The 20,203-nt window shown below is 32.9% G+C and overlaps 1 protein-coding gene and 1 long non-coding RNA gene across 11 annotated transcripts; one reads left to right on the top strand and one right to left on the bottom strand.

Moving 5' to 3' along the window:
• Positions 1-957: 957 nt before the first annotated feature.
• LOC111380752 (protein CUP-SHAPED COTYLEDON 2-like) lies at positions 958-2,571 on the bottom strand. 2 transcript variants are annotated; one of them, XM_023004385.1, is made up of 3 exons: positions 2,424-2,571; positions 2,070-2,273; positions 958-1,501 (listed from the first exon to the last, which is right to left on the bottom strand). In XM_023004385.1, exons 2-3 carry the CDS (start codon positions 2,242-2,244, stop codon positions 1,215-1,217), a joined length of 462 nt encoding a protein of 153 aa, XP_022860153.1. In that variant the 5' UTR covers positions 2,245-2,273; positions 2,424-2,571; the 3' UTR covers positions 958-1,214. The 2 variants fall into 2 exon arrangements, with proteins under 2 accessions (XP_022860153.1, XP_022860152.1); XM_023004384.1 differs by having other exon boundaries at positions 959-1,501; positions 2,070-2,292; positions 2,424-2,570.
• A 13,622-nt stretch (positions 2,572-16,193) lies between these two features.
• On the top strand, positions 16,194-19,870 carry LOC111380748. 9 transcript variants are annotated; one of them, XR_002700236.1, is made up of 5 exons: positions 16,194-16,477; positions 18,296-18,365; positions 18,456-18,552; positions 19,506-19,574; positions 19,726-19,870. It is a non-coding gene; the product is annotated as an uncharacterized LOC111380748 (long non-coding RNA). The 9 variants fall into 9 exon arrangements; XR_002700238.1 differs by having other exon boundaries at positions 18,296-18,359; XR_002700237.1 differs by adding an exon at positions 19,195-19,284 and having other exon boundaries at positions 16,194-18,552.
• The last annotated feature ends 333 nt before the right edge of the window (positions 19,871-20,203 follow it).

The raw sequence follows: 20,203 nt of genomic DNA on the forward strand, positions 1-20,203 counted from the left end.
TATATATATATATATATATATATATATAAAATGAATCACCATCTTTTCCAAAGGGAACATTAGTTGTTCTTAACAAATTGAGAATTTCACCAATTAAAGACATTAAGAAATGAAAGTAAAAAAATAAAATAGGATGGCAAACCTTGCCTTGTTCCGCTTCGATCTCGACCCGAACCTGCTCCGTTGCGGTGGAGAACGAGAATGGTTGCTTCGATCCCCGCTCGTTTCGTTGCAATCCCTAAAACAGGATTTTTAATTATTGTGTGAGATATATATTGTTGTATACTGATTGTTGGAACGACACAAATCGCTCATGATCTTGATTCAAAAAGATGAATGGCCCAAAAGTGTATATAGGGGATAAGGACGTTTCTGATTTATTAGTAACGATTTTTCTTAAGCATTACAAAAGATGAAATAGGTTGATAATCAATTATTGATGGGACATTCTCACTATTTTGCACTACAAGTACGGATGATGAATAAAACAAAAATAAATAAATAATAATAATAATAAATAAATAAAATGAAAAGAGTCATACAAGGCTAACTTCACCAAGGGGTGTTTGGGAGTGATTTTTCACCCCAAAATTGATTTTTTAACCATTATTTCATTATTTCGAACGTAATTTTTTACTTCTTCTCTCACAAATAGCCCCCTCTTTTTTTCTAACGATCAAAAAATTCATTGTCAAAATTCTTACTGAACAGGGCCCAAATACTGGACGTAATGAAAGGAAAGTCAAGGGTTAAACTGCCATCATAGTTGACTCTGCAGGTTATGGCAGGATTTTTCAAGTCTCGAGTCTATTCTAAACATACATGACAGGACAAGGTTCCTCAACTGTTGAAGGTTCGTCACCAAAAACACTACGGGTGCACCATATGTAACGCTTGATTGTGAGCGATTAATCATAATTTTTATTTTTAAGAAAACAATTTGTCATTATTTGAAAATGTATACTTCTATGAGATCAGGTAATCCAAAATTAATGTTAAAAGTTCAGAAAAAGCAATCCAATGACAGATTTAGTGAGGAAAATGGAAAATACGAGAGGAGAGGTAAATTATAAGTCGAACCTCCAAAATACGAACAATAAAATATAAAAGACTAACGTACTTCATGCCAACTTTTAGTAAGATGGTAATATAATTTTAGTTCTAGATAAGTAATTATAAGCAAAAAAAAAAGTTGTTAGGCAAGAAAAAACAGTTTATAAATAATGTACCTTGCTTGTTCTATAGGCGGATTTGGAATGAATACGATATTCATGCATGACCCAGTTGGATTTCTCTCCTCTGGGAGCTCTTCCTCTGTAAAAAACTAACGTTTTCTTCAACCCAGCTAACTCGGAGGTGTTGCTATTGAAGATCTCCTTGTCTTTTCCAGTGGTCTTCCAATATCCAGTGTTCGTGGCTCTATTAGTTCGCACACCTGTTGGATATTTTCTATCGCGGAGGCTGAAAAAATACCACTCTTTTTCTCCGATCTTTGCCTTCCCTAATTCTCAAGAAAAATACAAAAAAGAAAGTAATTTTTTTCTTTCTTTCTGGGGATCAAGCTAGGTGCTAGATAAGAAATTTTAGAGTTTGTTGAGAAATTTTAAATATTTACTAAATCAGTACAGCAAGAAATAACTCTATTGTTGACTAATCCAAAGTTATACCAAAAAAAGAAAAAAAAAGAAGTCAAATATGAATCCAAAATATTACTACAAATAAAGGATTGTAAGTTATTGTTTTAACACGCTAAATTTCTAGTGCTCCAAATTAATGAAGCTTTAAGATAAGATTTACATAATTTGATTTTTTTTTTTTTTTCATTCATCAGTTCCCTCTTCTTACTGTGATCTATCTCATGAGAACTGAAGATCTGTCCATAAATAATATGAAGAAAACTAATTAATTATCAGCATCTATAAGAAAACCCTAACTAGCTTTTTCTATGCTCGCTTCTTTCGTGGCTAAAACCTAGCTTTATATACACAAAAAATACATAACAAATATATGCATAATGTATTTATGTGTATAAGCTGCGAAGAAGCTACATTTAAGGGTACAAAATATACCTGGAAGATCCCACGGCTCGCACTTGTTAAGATCAACATCTCCAATTGCTTTTCCTGTAAATTTTGCATCTGAGATTTTATTTACCAGATAATAAGTGATGAGTTCTTCGTCTGTAGGATGAAATCGGAACCCCGGTGGCATAGTTTCTTCTTTCACTTCTCCTGATCCTTCCATTGCTAGCTACTTAATGGCCGGCTCGTTTTCTTGTTAATTGAAAGGTTACTAAATGAGAATTTCACAAGCAAGAAGAGAACTGTAAATTTCTCAAAATTGTGCAGAAATAAAGAGAAGAAAGAGAAACAAACACTTGAGATCTTAATTTACTCTTCAAGAACATGAGAAATTTTGCTTACGTGCATGAAGGATTAAAGGGCTTTCAGGATTGTAACTTTTACATGATTAGCAAACAAAACAAGATGAAATAGAAATTTGTTCGTGTTTGCTTGATGTGAACAAGAAATGGGAAGAAGGAAATGAGAGGATGATTAATGTAATTTTGAAACTCTCACCTACTAAGGATCTTAAGATACACGGTTCTTGACCATTTAGGGCTGTATTGAAAAGTCTTTCAATAAATAATTGTTCTTGTGTAAATGACAGCACTGCCCGTATAAGACATTGTACTATTTTTCTCGTTTTCAATTTTGTTTGTAACCATTTTTTTAATTACTTTTTATTATAAAATTATTGTTTTTCGTGATTTACAATATAAGTTGTAAAATATATCAAGAATTTTTTTAGTATTGTTAATTGTATATAGTAGATTGACATACGTACATGGAAGACTTTAATGAGTACTGTTAATTTTATATGCTAAACGTAGGGTTCAGCGGAGAGTCCTCGTCCACTTTGATCTTCCCAACTTGAGGTTCGGGGGACGTGATCGGGATAAAAAAGATATGTCTCGAATTTCACTGGATGCTATTTCATAATTTTGACTAATTTTGGGCACCAAAGGTATTCAATTCATGTGTAGTTTTACTGGCAATATGATGAGAGGCTATTCCTCTCGTAAAAAAAGGGACCGAAACCTCCTTGTTATGCCGAATTTATAGATTGGCCATTTATGTGTCAATATTCGATATAATTACACCCATATTGCACAAGATTTAGCGAGAAGAATTTCCTAGAAGCCGGAGTGGTAATCATTCTTGCTAATGATCTGATAGTGATGGAAAAATTATTCTTTAGAATAATGATTAATTACTTTGAAATAATTCATATTGATTTGGTATGTATATATGGTGGCTTGGTGGACTTGAAATGTGATAAGCTTAACTATTTAAATCCTATATCTCAGCGAGCTTGATGCAAGTAATTAATCAGTTTTTTTCCCTTTTTCTTTCAAGTTTAATTTAATTATTTTCTTTGTAAATATTTGATCTCTCTAATAAATTATTGTTATTTATAAATTTTCTCAAACAAAAATGGAATTATACATTACTGGAAGGACTTCTTACTGGACTTCCTAATAAATTGCTAGTTTCTTAGGCTACAAAATTTGTCTGTTTTGATTAATTATTGTAGAAGGTAAATCTTTTGATATTTTTGAACAAATAGTCCACAAAGAATTTGAAATATATTTTTTTAACAGTGCACTCAAGCATAAAAAATACTGTTTACCACTTTTCGACAAACATAGTTTTAAAATTTACATATTTATTAATTAATTACATACTTTCTAAAATAGTAATTTCCAAGTAACCAAACGTACACTATTCATTTCTTGTCCAAAATTAAATCCCTAAAACTTTAAACCTACTATATATTTATATAGGTAATCAAGAATGACAAATGATTGGATCAAAGTCAAATGTAGAAGTAGGGCATTTAGGTGTCATCAATTGAAGTAAAACATGCATGTTGATAATATTTAATAATTTTTATACAGTAACAACAGCTCCATATTAATTATAATAATAAAAAAAACCCAAATAATTAGGTTTCGGCTACAAATAAGACAAATTCACGTAGAAGTATAACCACACGTAATCGTCTACTGTGGTCAGAACGGAGAATGTTATTGATGCTGTGGCTATGTGAGATTTGGGACTAACCCTTCTGCATGTTTATTTTTTTAAGAAAAATAAAAATAAAATTCTAAACTAATTAATTTGTTGTCGAATAGTTTATAGATAATTCTATTTATTGGAGACAGATAGTGCGATTTTCTCTTTCATTTTCAAATTTATTCCGAATACAATTTTAGATTCTCAACTTATTTGAAATAAAACAAGACTAGAAGAACTTGTAGGTTTTCGACCTTAGATTGGAGCAATTCAATTCCAAGCTTTAATGTTGTTGCATGTGGACTCTTAATGTCACATGAACTTCTCATCATTCATATTTTTGAATCGTATAGTGATATTTAACAATTAGTTTTAGCCAAAAAAGAAAAAGAGAAAATGAATATTATAAATTGATCCTTAATTAGCAAATACCTTAATTAATTAATAGTATCTATCTTGCACTAGTTTTTTGTTTTGATTTGAAGCAATATGTAGGTTTGACCTAATAAGACCGAAATACAGATATCATGTTTAAGAGCTCCTAGCAGATAACAATCTTACTACATATACATCATAATTTACACCCTAACAATCTCACGTCATCTTTCACATCTTACACATTTAATTCAATCATCAAAATCTTGCCACATCATCCATCTGTCAACAATGATGTCAAAGTTAATGTACAAATAGCTTAATCGGGCATATAATTTCATCATTCATCACCTAATCCTTCAACTTTTAATTCTTTTTATTTACAAATTATTACTGTTAATTAAACGGAAGTAAACTTAAAACGCGTGCCTATACATTTTTAAGCTAAAATCTTTACATTAACATATTCTTAAGCTAAACTGCTCCGGTGCAGGTCTCCAACAGAGTCCGTAATTGTTTTTGGGTAAAACTGACAGCAATGTCACTGTAATTCTGGTTTGCATAGGATATTTAAGACAGAAAATCTTGCTACAGAAGTTGAATAGAAAATTGTAAAATAGATTAACTAAAATTCTAAAAGCAAGAACATCCAAATTAGCTAAAGCTGTTATTTCATGGGATGTTAAATAACTAATTCGTTTTTATATACGCTTTTCTTGTTGCCAATATACAGGATTTTGTTAAATTTTTAGGGTTCATCTTAATTTATTTTAGTGATTTCCTATCAGCAGTGGAGCGGTTCTAATCTTTCAACAATTAATCTTGAATTTATTGTAATACAAAAGGAGGTTTTGATGATAAAAAACTGTCAAATACAAGATTCCCAGCCATCCATCTTTATCAGTCTTTTAACTTGTTTCGGCACTTCAAAACTATATTAAATTAAAATGAGTCCCTGTTACTTGTGTTCTTCAACTTATCTATGATATTCAGAGTACAACGATTCTACCATATTTCCTTTTCATTCGTCGAAACTAATTTTACAATAAAGACATTTACCAGTTCTTCTCCATGCCTTTACGGTAATGGTTCCTCTTGCGTTACAGCTTTTACCAAAATTATAGAATCTATAGATCAAATTATTCCGTTCATCACTAGACTATCTACAGTTCCATGGTGTGTAGGTATTTGTGATGTATAAGAGAGCGAATAACAAACATGTTAAGGGTAATATTTTACATCGATTGAAGATGAAACAAATGGCAAAACCCTATAAATTAAACAAGAAGTGTGCAGAGAAAAACCTGATCTGTAATTAAACCCCTATTCAGGTAATGCTTTGGCTTAAGAGAGGACAATCCTCACCGAGGCTATCCGAATTTTATCCTTGCACGTATTTTTTTGTACTAGCCGTGGCAGAAATCATCTTTAGCCATAGGAAATTCAATTTTCAAGTAATGTGATTGTCAAGACGTTTAAAAAAACAATTGACTGATGCAATCTATATTAATCTTTGAAATTGGCCCGACTTTTTAAAGTTTTGTAGAAAATAAGCTTAAGTTTGTTTAATCATGGTGTTCATGATTGTTTAAATAAATCTTGGCTATATGATCACGTTAAAGCTGTAATCTAGAAGCCTGTTGATCACTTTATAGCCTTACATTAATTAGGGCACTCATAAGTATAAGAGGATACACACACACACACACACACACACACACACATATATATATATATATGCTTGATCTTGGTACATTAAACACTCAATTAATTATCTATATGTCAGTTGTGCTCATGTATTAGGATTTAGGAGAGCCGCTTTAATCTGTAATAAATAGTTCTAAAATCCTATGTCGCTCGCAAAAGATCTGATTTTTGAGTTTATAAAGACCTGAGACACCTTCTCTTTACAGGTCCATTATTTAGTAGTTGTATCAAGTATTTGTAAAAGTGGTAGCAGAGCACATGCTCCTTGTTAGGAACCTTCTTGCAAAGACGTGACTTAAAGAGGACTACTTCAAGTAAAATTCAAGTTCCACAGAGTCACTTGGCTAGAAAGACCTGCTGGTATTGGAAGGAATGATTGTAGGATGTTGGGAGTCGAATTGCTCTCCTTTGATTTAAATTGTGCTTCCACAATTTTAACTAAAAGCGTGTTTTGTAAAGTGACATTTTACTAATGGAAGGAGTTAACTGGATTGTGACACGTGCTGATCTCTTGGCCGTTGGATCTGATTCTAGATAATTCTATGCATTTAACCCTAAATGATTTGGGTGGCTGTTGGTCTTTCATTCTACTCTATTCGGCTTCTTGAGTTCGAGGGTTTTGAGTCGCATCTCTTTCTCTCTCGATGAATCTCTCATTTTGGCTCCATTCTTGAGTGATTTTCAGAACTCTTTCTTGAGTTAATCCATGATATGTCATAGATCTCCAACCTAGTGAGCTGCCGTGTTGAGTTCATGGAAGCCTGAGTGGTTTCATGTGATGTGCAGTCGGGTTTGATGAAATCTTGGTGATTTCTTGTGTTTTCTGTGTGGAATAGCTTACATATTGTATAATGACTTGTGAAGTCATGTGATTCTTGGATGGCAGTTCCTGTGACTTAGTTGTTTGAGTGATCTGTGCGTGGTTTCTTTATGAACCGTGGTTTGCCTTGGTGAATCCTTATGAGATAAGTCTCTGTGACTTGTATATTGTAATATTCTGAAACATTGTATACTTACTGCCCGATTTTGGGGACCTTATAGTGCAACCGAGCTGAATCCATTCATAGTGGATGCTCAACAGGGGATTAGGCACTTGTGTTGAACCTCTGGGGCTTCGACCGAAAAATCATCGTGTTTATTATTTTTTGTACATTTATTTTCTGCATTTATTGGTTCGGTTTCTATGAATGTTGGTTAATCCTGAGTGTCTCGACATTTCAGTGGTATCAGAGCTTCTTGGAATATTGAGGACACCTGATTCTTGAAAGAACCAGATTCTTGAAACCTGCTCCAAATTGCAGTGAGCACTGGCTGTAGGAATCTGAGTTCTTCGAACTCATTTGGTGAGATCTTTCCTATATTACTCAGCTGGTAATATTTACTGTAGAATTTCCTGAAAATTTCCCTCGACTTACCTTGCATTATAAACCTACTGTGCTTGGTCTTTGTCCTAAGACTCTTGAAGTCATAGGAATCTGAGATAACAACGCAGTAAGGTGTGCAATTGGAAGGTCCTGCTGGAGAAATTCAGTTCTAAAATACATAGGAATTGTGAACTCTGTTTGATATCCCTGCTTCTTTACTGAGTGTTGTGTGTTCTTGAGATCAAACTTGTGTGTTGTGTATTAACTTGGTGTTTTTGCAATGGCGGCCACTGCTAAGTTTGAAATGAGCATGTTTGATGGAAGGGGGGATTTTAGTATGTGGAGTCAAAAAATGAAAGCTATTTTGATGCAACAAAGGTGTGTTAGAGCCCTAGATAATTCTTGGCCTGCTGAGTTACCTCCTGGTAGAAGAACTGAGTTAGAAGAAACTGCTTGGAGTAGCATTTTCTTATACCTTTCAGACAATGTGATCAGAACCATAGGAGAAACTAAAATTGCTTCTGAATTATGGAACAAATTGAAAGCACAATATGAACCAAAAACTGTTCCAAACAAATTTTTTTATTAAAACAATTCTTTTCTTTCAAAATGGATTCATCTGTTGACTTAGAAGAAAACTTGAATAGGTTTACAAAGTTGACCCAAGATCTAGCCAACTGTGATGAAAAATTATCACAAGATCAGTTGGCTGTGGTCTTGTTGAACACCATTAGTGATAGGCATAGAGATCTAAAGAATGCCTTGGAATATGGTAGAGAAAATCTTACCACAGACATCATAACAAATGCCTTAAGAAATAGGGTTCTTGAATTAAAATCAAATTCTATTAACCAAAAAAGCGGAGAAAATCTTTTGTTAAAGGGCAAGAATGTTGGTACATCTAATTTTCATTCAAAGTTTCAAAATAACCCTAGAAAAATGAAATTTGACAAAATGAAATCTAAATATAAGGCAAAGGGAAAGAAATGTTACTATTATGGTAAGTTGGGTCACTTTGCTAAAAACTGTTATAAAAAGCAAAATGATTTGAAAGAAAAGAAGATAAGTGAAGGCAACAATGTTATAGCCTATGATAAACAAAATGTGAACTATGGTCTGGTTCTTGTAAACGTTGAAAGGAACCTAAATCAAGAATGGATTCTTGACTCAGGTTGCTCTTTCCACATGTGCCCTAACAAAAACTATTTTCTGGATCTTGAACAAACTAAAGGTGGCCAAGTTATCATGGGAAATAACATGACTTGCAAAGTAAAGGGTATTGGAACAATAAAACTACTTCTAGAAAATGGCAGAATTTTACTTTTAAAGGGTACCAGATTTGTTCCTGAATTAAAAAGAAACTTAGTGTTTCTAGGAATGTTGGATGACATGGAGTTTGACATAAAATTGGGTCAAGGACAGATAAAAATCTTTAGGGATAGTGATTTAATCATTTCTATCCCAAAGAGACATGGTTTATACTTTCTAAATGCAAAACCCTTACTTGGATTTTCAGCAACAGTTTTAGATGATAAAAATAATCTTGCAAAATTGTGGCATTGTAGACTTGGTCACATTGGGTTGAAAGGGTTAAAGGCTTTACATAATAAAGGTGTATTTGGAAAACTAAACATTGGTGACTTGTCTAATTGTGAACAATGTTTGGTAGGAAAACAAGTTAAGTTACATTTTCCCGTGAGTACTCATAAATCAAAGCAAATTCTAGAATATTTACATGCTGATTTGTGTGGACCTTCATCTACCCCTACATTGTCTGGTTATAAATATTACTTGTTGATTGTTGATGATTTTTCAAGGAAAATTTGGGTTTTTCTATTAAAAACCAAAGATGAAACTTTTACTATTTTCAAAGATTGGAAAACTCAAATTGAAAATCAAACTGACTTGAAAATCAAGACTTTAAAAACAGAAAATAGTCTAGAATTTTGCAACTATGAGTTTGATAATTTCTATAAAGAACATGGCATTTTAAGACACAAAACTGTAACCTACACACCCCAATAAAATGGCATTGCAGAAAGGATGAATAGGACTATATTAAATAAGTTTAGATGCATGCTCTTAAGTTCAGACCTGTCCAAATTATTTTGGGGTGAAGCTGTAAAAACTGCTGCATATTTGATTAATCGAAGTCCTACAAGTGCTTTAAACTATGATGTGCCTGAATCTGTGTAGACACAAAAGCCTGTTACTTATTCTTACTTGAAAACATTTGGATGTGCTGCATTTGCTCATCAAAACATAGGAAAACTTGAACCTAGATCTCTTAAATGAGTGTTTTTGGGCTATGCAGAAAATGTTAAAGGATATAGGATGTGGGTTTATGGGGAAAATGGTTATAAAGTAATAATAAGAAGGGATGTGGTCTTTAATGAATCATGTATGCCATGTTTGGAAGGGAAGAAATGGAACTTAACTGAAAACGATGTCCAAATTGAGGTGGAGCCTACTAAAATTGATGATATCAGTTCTGCCCCTCTAGAAACTGAATATACAGAGGCTGGCCAGAATGAGAATGAGCCTGATTTGACTGAATCTGATCAAGGTGATGACTTAATTCAACCCCTAGATGAGTAACATTTGCTCATCAAAACATAGGAAAACTTGAACCTAGATCTGTTAAGTGTGTGTTTTTGGGCTATGCAGAAAATGTTAAAGGATATAGGATGTGGGTTTATGGGGAAAAGGGTTATAAAGTAATGATAAGAAGGGATGTGGTCTTTAATGAGTCATGTATGCCATGTTTGGAAGGGAAGAAAGGGAACTTAACTGAAAACGATATCCAAATTGAGGTGGAGCCTACTAAAATTGATGATATCAGTTCTGCCCCTCTAGAAACTGAATGTACAGAGGCTGGCCAGAATGAGAATGAGCCTGATTTGACTGAATCTGATCAAGGTGATGACTTAATTCAACCCCTAGATGAGTACCAGCTCACTAGAGATAGGGATAAAAGGCAAATTAGACCACCTGCTAGGTTTAATAGTGTGACTTTGTGTCTTTGTTCACTTACCAAGAAGAAATTGAATCTGAACCTAATTCCTATCATGAAGCCTTGAAATCTAAAGATTCTAAGTGGTGGTTGAGTGCTATGGAAGAAGAAATGTCTTCCTTATACAAGAATGAAACTTGGGAATTGGTTGACAAACCAAAGGATAAGAAACTAGTTGATTGCAAGTGGATTTATAAAATAAAGGAAGGGGAAGGTGGCACTAATAATATTAGATACAAAGCTAGACTAGTTGCCAAGGATTTCACACAAAAGGAGGGTGTGGACTATGATGAGATTTTTTCCCCCGTGGTCAAATATACAACTATAAGATGTATTCTTACTTTAGCTGTGCAATTTAAATGGAAACTTGATCAACTGGATGTAAAAACTACTTTTTTTATGGTGAATTGGATGAAATTATCCACATGAATCAGCCTTTAGAATTTATAAAAGGAAATCCTGAAAAAACTGTGTGTTTGCTGAAAAAATATTTATATGGCCTAAAGCAAGCTCCAAGACAATGGTATAAAAGATTTGATTCATTTGTCTTGAAACTTGGGTTTAGTAGAAGCAATTATGATACATGTCTTTATTGTAAAGGAAGTGGTGGTAAAGATTCTTTGTATCTTGTGCTTTATGTGTTTTAGCTGTGCAATTTAAATGGAAACTTGATCAATTGGATGTAAAAACTACTTTTTTTATGGTGAATTGGATGAAATTATCTACATGAATCAGCCTTTAGAATTTATAAAAGGAAATCCTGAAAAAACTGTGTGTTTGCTGAAAAAATATTTATATGGCCTAAAGCAAGCTCCAGGACAATGGTATAAAAGATTTGATTCATTTGTCTTGAAACTTGGGTTTAGGAGAAGCAATTATGATACATGTCTTTATTGCAAAGGAAGTGGTGGTAAAGATTCTTTGTATCTTGTGCTTTATTTTGATGATATGCTTCTTGTTAGTGCCAATAAAGCTGAAATTGATGATATCAAACACAAACTAAAATCAAAATTTGATATGAAGGATCTTGGTTCTGCTAGGAAAATTCTTGGCATGCAAATTAAAAGAGATGAAAAATCTGATTGTTTGATTTTATGTCAAGAAGAATATGTGAATAAGATTCTTAAGAAGTTTAATATGTTTGATTGTAAGCCTGTGAGTTTACCCCTTGCTAATCACTTTATTCTAACATCTGATTCATGCCCTAAAACTGAAGATGAACTTGAAAGAATGTCTAAAATACCTTATGCCAATGCTATTGGTTCAGTCATGTACTTAATGATTTGCACCAGACCTGATTTGGCATTTAGTATTAGTGTTTTGAGTAGATTCATGGGAAATCCTGGTGAAACACATTGGGAAGCCTTAAAATGGTTAATGAGATACTTAAAAGGTTCATCCAACCTAGGTTTGATGTTTAAAATGAATAAAGAGGGGGTAATTCTAAAAGGTTATACAGATTCAGATTTTGCTGGAAATAGAGACAATAGGAAATCCACTTCATCTTATTTTTACACTTTGTGTGGCACTGTGATAAGTTGGAAATCTCAGTTACAGAAAATTGTTGCTCTATCTTCCATCGAGACTGAATATATTGCAGCCACTGATGCCATCAAAAAAGGCATCTGGCTGCATGGTTTACTAAATGAACTTGGCTTTGTAGATACTAATCCAATTTTGTTTTCTGATAATCAAAGTGCAAATGGCTGCACTATATGCCTTAAAATTATGGAAGCAAGGTGGAGATTGTTGGGAGTCGAACTGCTGATCTCCTTTGATTTAAATTGTGCTTCCACAATTTTAACTAAAAGCGTGTTTTGTAAAGTGACACTTTACTAATGGAAGGAGTTAACTGGATTGTGACACGTGTTGATCTCTTGGCCGTTGGATCTGATTCTAGATGATTCTATGCATTTAACCCTAAATGATTTGGGTGGCTGTTGGTCTTTCATTCTACTCTATTCGGCTTCTTGAGTTCGAGGGTTTTGAGTCACCTCTCTTTCTCTCTCGATGAATCTCTCATTTTGGCTCCATTCTTGAGTGATTTTCAGAACTCTTTCTTGAGTTAATCCATGATATGTCATAGATCTCCAACCTAGTGAACTGCCGTGTTGAGTTAATGGAAACCTGAGTGGTTTCATGTGATGTGTTGTCGGGTTTGATGAAGAACTCTTTCTTGAGTTAATCCATGATATGTCATAGATCTCCAACCTAGTGAACTGCTGTGTTGAGTTAATGGAAACCTGAGTGGTTTCATGTGATGTGCAGTCGGGTTTGATGAAATCTTGGTGATTTCTTGTGTTTTCTGTGGGGAATAGCTTACATATTGTATAATGACTTGTGAAATCATGTGATTCTTGGATGGCAGTTCTTGTGACTTAGTTGTCTGAGTGATCTGTGCGTGGTTTCTTTGTGAACCGTGGTTTGCCTTGGTGAATTCTTATGAGATAAGTCTCTGTGACTTGTATATTGTAATATTCTGAAACATTGTATACTTACTGCTTGATTTTGGGGACCTTATTGTGCAACCGAGCTGAATCCATTCATAGTGGATGCTCAACAAGGGATTAGGCACTTGTGCTGAACCTCTGGGGCTTCGGCCGAAAAATCATCATGTTCATTATTTTTTGTACATTTATTTTCTGCATTTATTGGTTCGATTTCTATGAATGTTGGTTAATCCTGAGTGTCTCGATATTTCACAGGATTTCTGAGTCCTAAGTTTCTCACGAAAGCGTGTATTGTGTGTTTATAATGTTACACACCCTCGAACGACAAGTTGGTTAAATTGTGAGTTCTATCCAAGTTCTAATTTCTAACTCAAAAGAAATAGGCAAAAAAGAAAAAAAGACTGTCCATTTGCATTCTTTGAAGATGATTACAGATTGGTAGCTTACTTGTCATACACTTCACCATAATTTAATCCGATTTCGCAGTTCCGTTCTGTTTATTATTTTGTCAATTATTTAATAATATTAATGTGAACATTATTGATGTTATAAATTGTAAAAATTACGTACGTGCACACACATATATTAGCAGTAATGAACGCCAACATGTTCATGGTTAGTTGCATGGTAACTCTCAAGCACTCGAAAAAGTTTATTATTATTTTTTTGAAATTAAATTCAAGAACATAAAACCCCTTTTTATCAAAATTTGAAAATTAGAATTTGGTTGAACATTGACATTATCAGATTCAAAAAATTACTATTATCCGAATATCTTTAAGAACACAAAAATATGCCAACTCTCTGAATTTTATCCAATTGCATATAATTTGTTGTTATAGAACGAAGACTTTACCGACGAATCTGTGTATTAGTTGGGAGGCCTTTTTCAATTATTACAAGACTGTCTAGATGCATGAACAAATTATTATATGCTGAGATTTATTTTAATTTGTGTGTGGTCGACTACTTGTTTTACACTTCAGAATAAATAAATTGCAAGGTTTAATCAAATCGTTACATGTATCTTCTCGGTTGTAGAGTCGTAGACGTGTTTCCATTGTTAGACTGAATAAAAGGAGGAGAGGTTAAAGAGGGCGCTGAGCAGTACAAAGCCAAACTAGTGGGGCTTCTCTCATGTTGAAGGATAGATTATATAGAGGTCTTTTCACCAGCATGTTAAGTGCACAACTCATTATAATTGTTCTAGCTTTAGCATCTCAGTATAATTAGGAATTAGGAAAAAAAAAAAAAGATGTTAAAACTGTCTTCTTAAATGGAGATTTAAAAAAGGCAACTTACATGAAACAACCATAAGGGGTTTGGGGAAAGGGTAAGCCCCTGTTTAGTGCAGCTTAACTAGTTAATTAAAATTCAAGTTAAAGTCAACATTTAATTTTAACTACACATTTCATGAAACCCGCAATTACTCAACCATATATTTCATCAACTTTTATCAAAATATATTTATGATTTTTTATGTACACCAAATAGGGGCTAGGTCTGAAGTTGTTTGCCTTCTTAAGAAGTCACCATATGGTTTAAAGCAGGTACCTACACAAATGGTGTAGGAAATTAATTTGACTTCTTTGTCTTAGGTATAGATTTCAATAGAAGTGATTTTGATAGTAGTTTATAGGAAAATTCAACTTGTACAATAGAGTGTACAAGTACTGCCCCCTCACATGATGACCTACAGTGATTAAAAAATTCATGGGCCCCCTCTCATGTGAGGGGTTGTACACTACGACTCTAGTGTACATGTAACAACTTAGTTGTTTATATCATGAATAATGCTTGTGGCGATTAGTGATTTGTTGTATAAGATAATAAAAAAACTACCACATTGAAATATTAAATCACTAACCGTTACCTTTATACCACATAGTGTGACTGCGGCAATGAGTCAACTGCAAATAGCATTAGTCTTATATTATAGGATAGAAAAATGGGAATCCACATTGTTTCTCCTATATGTTGATGATATGCTTGTCGGAAGTTATAATTAGTTTGAAGTTAATGTCGCTAAAGAACAGCTTAAATCTGATTTTTATGAAAGATTTAGGGGAAACTAAAATTATTCTTGGACATAAAAAGGGATAGAAATCACAATTCTCTCTTCATAAACTAAAACTCCTATTTTATGAAAATTCTTGAAAGACTTTCAATGAATGAGTTAAGTCTGTATCACTTCCTTTAGGTAATCACTTAAAGCAAACATCATATTTGAGTCCTTCAAGTAATAATGAGTTAAAAATGATGGGTTTGATACCCTATGCTAGTGAAATAGGCTCTATAACGTATAGGATGGTCTATAAAAGACCTAATTCAGCACATAAAATTAGTACTGTCTCGAGTAGATTTATTCAAAACAAGGTAAAAGTATCTTGCTTCCTATTAATTAAGTAACATGCATAGAGAAAGATGTGAAGCTATTATATTAATTGGCTCGATATAAAACTATTACACGACAAAATGTAACACTTCAACATATATATATATAGATATATATATCATGAAGAAATTACAAGTAAAACAACAAACTTATGATTGAATGCATCTCCATACTTTCAAAAACTCGTCTTCATCCAAATTATTATGACATCTTCAAGCAACTCTACATTACCAAATGTTGAAATTAAAACGAAAACTACCTCTAGTTGTTTGGGTACACTATTTTTGGAAGAATAGTGCAGATTTTTACACAGTGATGGGGTAATTTTCAAAATATATGGTACACTACTAGAAAATGAGGCTACAAGGATGGAATTTTAGTAACGGACGTTTTCCGTTGAGATTACCAATGGATTAACAATAAATTAGCAACAAATTATTATTTTATCATTTTTAAAAATTATATATTAAATTACCAACAGAATTACCAATGGAAGTCTTCCGTTGGTATAATTCCGATGCTAATTCGTGGGTAAAAAATAAAAAATAATTAAATAATAAATTAAATAATTTATCAACAAATTTACTGACTGATATTTTCGATGGAAAAAAAAAGAATAAAATAATTACCAATCTAGAAAATTTGTTGATAGACTTTTAAGTAAAAAAATAAAAATAAGTATTAATAGTTACCAATTTTCTAAACTCTATGCAATTTCCCTCCTACTTAAATTTTCATTTCCCACTAAAATTTTTCTATTTCCCTCCAAATTTTTTATTTTTGTACTTTCATTTTTAAGGCATTCTTCTCTCATCCCTGCTGAAATCCAAATGCTTCATTTCCCTTCTTTGCAAATCCCTAACCCTATCTCGTCTCTCACAGCATCCATTCTATCTCATCTATGGCTTGGGCTTTCTAGATCTCACATGTTCATTGAGAGGGCTTCTGCCTTCCGGTTTCTTTGCCACTCGCCGCTGGTTGCCTCCCTCTTACATCTTTATCCCATTTCTATATTTGTCTATTGCTTTCACCGTGTCAGTCCGAATGTGTGTGGAATTTTACCGCTCGCAGATTAAGAAAAGTTCAACATAAAAGTAAGTTATCCAATGTATGCTTACTACTAACTAAGAGAAAAAGAAATCATGTGCTAAGAAACATTTGAGTTGAATTTATGTGGAAGTTTTTCGGAGATAATCGGTGTCTGCAAAGAAATTGGTATCATTTGGGGCATCAGTTGTTCTATTTGTGATGAGTGATGGGGCTTAAGTGTTTAGTTGATTTTGGAGGTCTAGTTGCTGGAACTATTGCCCCCCTTTATGTTGAATTTCCTCTGATGTATTCGATAATTTTTTTTTTTTTTTAAAGTTCCATAAATTCTCAACCTTCTTTCCCTCACAATTGTCTCTTTTGCATTTTTCTTTTTGGTTTCTTTTATTCACATATTTATAATTTTGTTCCAGGATGTAATAATTTCCATCATAAATTAATTTACCCGTACTTCTATTTCAGATAGGAAGTTCTTAACATCTAAGCTGATTGTTCCTTTATAATGAAAACTCTAAGCTGATTGTTCCAACAGCATCCTGACATCAGCATATGAAAGTATTGAATCTGGTATTTTATTGTGTTTTCTGTTTTAGCAGTTACAGTCAATCCTTATTTCACATATTGACCTGAGTGCTAATTTCTACTAGCCTTAGTAGAGTTTTGTTTAGTATTGTTATGTAGTTAGGCCTTCAAATATTTGTCCATCTCGTATTTGTTCCATCTTTCCCATACGAGAACATTGATATATTGTTGAGGATATTCTCCAGTTGAGTTCCAGCTTTGATTAATTTCCAGAGTCACCATTTACAGAGGACACTCACACCACTCTTTCAAGTTTTTATAGATTGCTTCCATGCCCAGTTATTTAGTTTTATCCTTTCCTGATCTTTTATGCTATTCATTCTCATATGATAAACTTTTGCTAATCCTGAATACATTCTTGAATCATGCTTATCTATTGAAAGGACATCAAAATGTTGCTACAATGAATTATGCATCACTGGGTCATAGATATGAAAACTCTGATGGATGTAGTGTTATATGTGGGGCTCAAACAAAACTTGATTTGGCTGAAACTATTATGCTTTGCACAGGGTAGCGGACTGTTGCCCTTTATTTCTTTAATACTTACCTTGCAATTCTCAGTGTTGTAACATTAAAACTATCAACCACAAGGCTTGAATCATGCTAATTATCTACTTGGAATGTATAATAGCATCAAAATGACAGTTACTTCCATGTTTGTATTCATCTGCTTTTTTGAAGTTTTTGCTATGGCATTGTCGTTTTCACTCATCATTTTTCCATATGACGCTAGGTTGCAGTTTTTTTTCTCATCCATTATATTCTTAAATTGATTTTGGTTCTGTTTTGCATTGTATTGAAGACAGTGCATTAGATTTGTGTACTTCAACATGACATAATTTTTTTTTTTTTTGAAATTTTAATCAATATTAGATTTGAAGACAGTGCATTAGATTTGTGTACTTCATCCATTATAATAATCAGTATTTTTTTATTTTATTTTTTTTTGAAATTTTAATTCAAATTTTACGTGCTTGTAAATCAAGAGTACTTTGCATTGCAATTATAATTTACATATCAGTCGCACTTACACTGTTGTTATCAATTGTCATCTTTTTATGTGAAATAAATTATAAAGTTCTCTCTCACAAGAAGGTTACATGTAATATGTTATTCATTTTTCTCCCTCTGTGCAATACATCATGGAGCGTGAGAACTTGTCGTGCAATCTGACATTGTTTCAGATTATGCAATGCACTTGTTTGTGCATATCGCAATAGTACATGTACTTTCTTTTATCATCTCTTGTTTCTATATTGGTTTTATGTTGTGGTTGCCAGTTCATAGAAAATGGCCTATGGTGAGGATATTCAGCCCTTTGTTTGTGACAATGGAACTCGAATGGTGAAGGTTCATAAACATTTTAAAATTCTCTAGCCTTCTGTATTCAATTTATTATGTCACTAATTTCGAGGGACTTGTTTGATGTTACTCCTGCAGGCTGGTTTTGCCAGTGATGATGCTCCTGCAGATTCGTGATAAATCTTTCTCTATTTGCATTGCCAAAATCCAATAATATGCTTAGATTGCCATGGAGGTATTCATTTAAATTAATTTTGTTTCTCGACAATAGGTGTTGTTTAAATGCTGTTGTATCATCTCTCTTTGTAGCACAAGGCAGTTGGTATCCCTTTTGAGAATTATACGAGTATAGTATTGATTTGGCTGTGATAGGCATCAATAATTGATGGAGTGTGTTTGTGGTTCCATTTAATGTCCATGAATCTATATAGTACTTATGCTTGTGAGTGTAGGGAATTAAATACCCGATGTCCTGCAACCTTTATTGATGCTTTCATGTAATGGGCGCAACTTCTCTTTGTTGCCAGTAGAAGTTAGTTTTGTGGATCAAATAGAGTTTCCAAAAAGAATTTTATATAGCTAACCCCAAAGTTATTTGGAACAAAATTTAGTATGTTGTTTACATGAAGCTTCTCATATAATCCCCAACAAACAAATATCTTTATTTTTATAGATACTTCTTGAGCAAGTGTTTCTTACTAAACAAGTGGTATATTGAGAGGAAATGTAGTGGTTACAGAAACATAAAATAAAATTGGAATTTTGAAGGCATTATAAGGGAAGTGAAATTACCATCGTAGTGAAATATTTATTATAAGGCTTATCAAGAGAAATTTCATAAACAATTTTAAATATGTGAAATATTTATTATGTACAGGTGTGGACAAAATAAGGCTAGGGTACAATATTATTTCAGGTTGCTGCCCTATTAATGAAGATGGTTTTTGGAAGTGAAATTACTGTAGCAGTTAAGTTTTTTTTGTTCTTGACATCCCTAAGGTTTTGCATTTTTAGCTGTACTAAAAATGTTATGCATTTTGTTTTTTGAAGTTGCGTGTTTGACAGAAGTAATGGCAATCATTTGTTTGCTTCTGGTTTTTTTTTGAACCTTACACTAGTTCTTTAATAATTTGTCTGTTGCTTATAAATAGAGGATAAACGTAGCAAGTCACATTCTGGTTATTGCAGGATGTTGAAATTGATGAAGAAGTTGATGTTATAGTTTCAGAATGGATGGGTTACATGCTTCTCTATGAGGTGATAATTAGTATCTTGCATTTATAAATCTAAGTTTGCATGCCTATACAAATGTATGTAATTTGGTAGTTAAAGACTTGGAGACCATGTTTCCATGTCTCTAGTAGTGGAATTCTTCCATGGAAAATGATTTTTGATCCTTGTTTTGCAGGTTAAATCATACGACAAAGCTACAGCTGTGCTTGTCCGGAACCATGGAGTATACATATGGGTCGATTCTTGGATCGGTGCTAAAACCTTTTATTGGATTTAAACTTTTTTTTTTTTTTTTAAACTTTCAGTTTAAACTTTAATGTACGAAGTTTTCAAGAAAATAATTATTAAAATAAAATCATATATATATATTTTTTTAATATTTTAATTCAAATTAGTGACGGAAATAGCGATGGAAATCTTTTGGTAATCATCAACGGATATAATTTGTAGGTAATTTTGTCGCTAAAACAATGACGAAATAGATGTCGCTAAATCAGCGACGGTTTTTTTCGTTGCTAAATCACCTACGGCCTAGTAATTCGTCGTTAATTAGCGGTGGGGGAATTGTCAACGAATTTTCTGACTAATTTATTCTGTTTGTGAAAGTCATTAATGACGGAATTTAAAGCTTAAGCGACGGAAAATTTCGTCTT

This window comes from Olea europaea, unplaced genomic scaffold (genome assembly GCF_002742605.1).
Source record: "Olea europaea var. sylvestris unplaced genomic scaffold, O_europaea_v1 scaffold2203, whole genome shotgun sequence".
Lineage (NCBI taxonomy): Eukaryota > Viridiplantae > Streptophyta > Magnoliopsida > Lamiales > Oleaceae > Olea > Olea europaea.

Bases quoted from the DNA above. Each gene is read 5' to 3' on its own strand.
- LOC111380752 (XM_023004385.1), bottom strand. From the start codon at position 2,244: ATGGAAGGATCAGGAGAAGTGAAAGAAGAAACTATGCCACCGGGGTTC. The intron at 1,502-2,069 runs GTATATTTTGTA...CTTGAGAATTAG, and splicing joins CGAGCCGTGGGATCTTCCAG to GGAAGGCAAAGATCGGAGAA.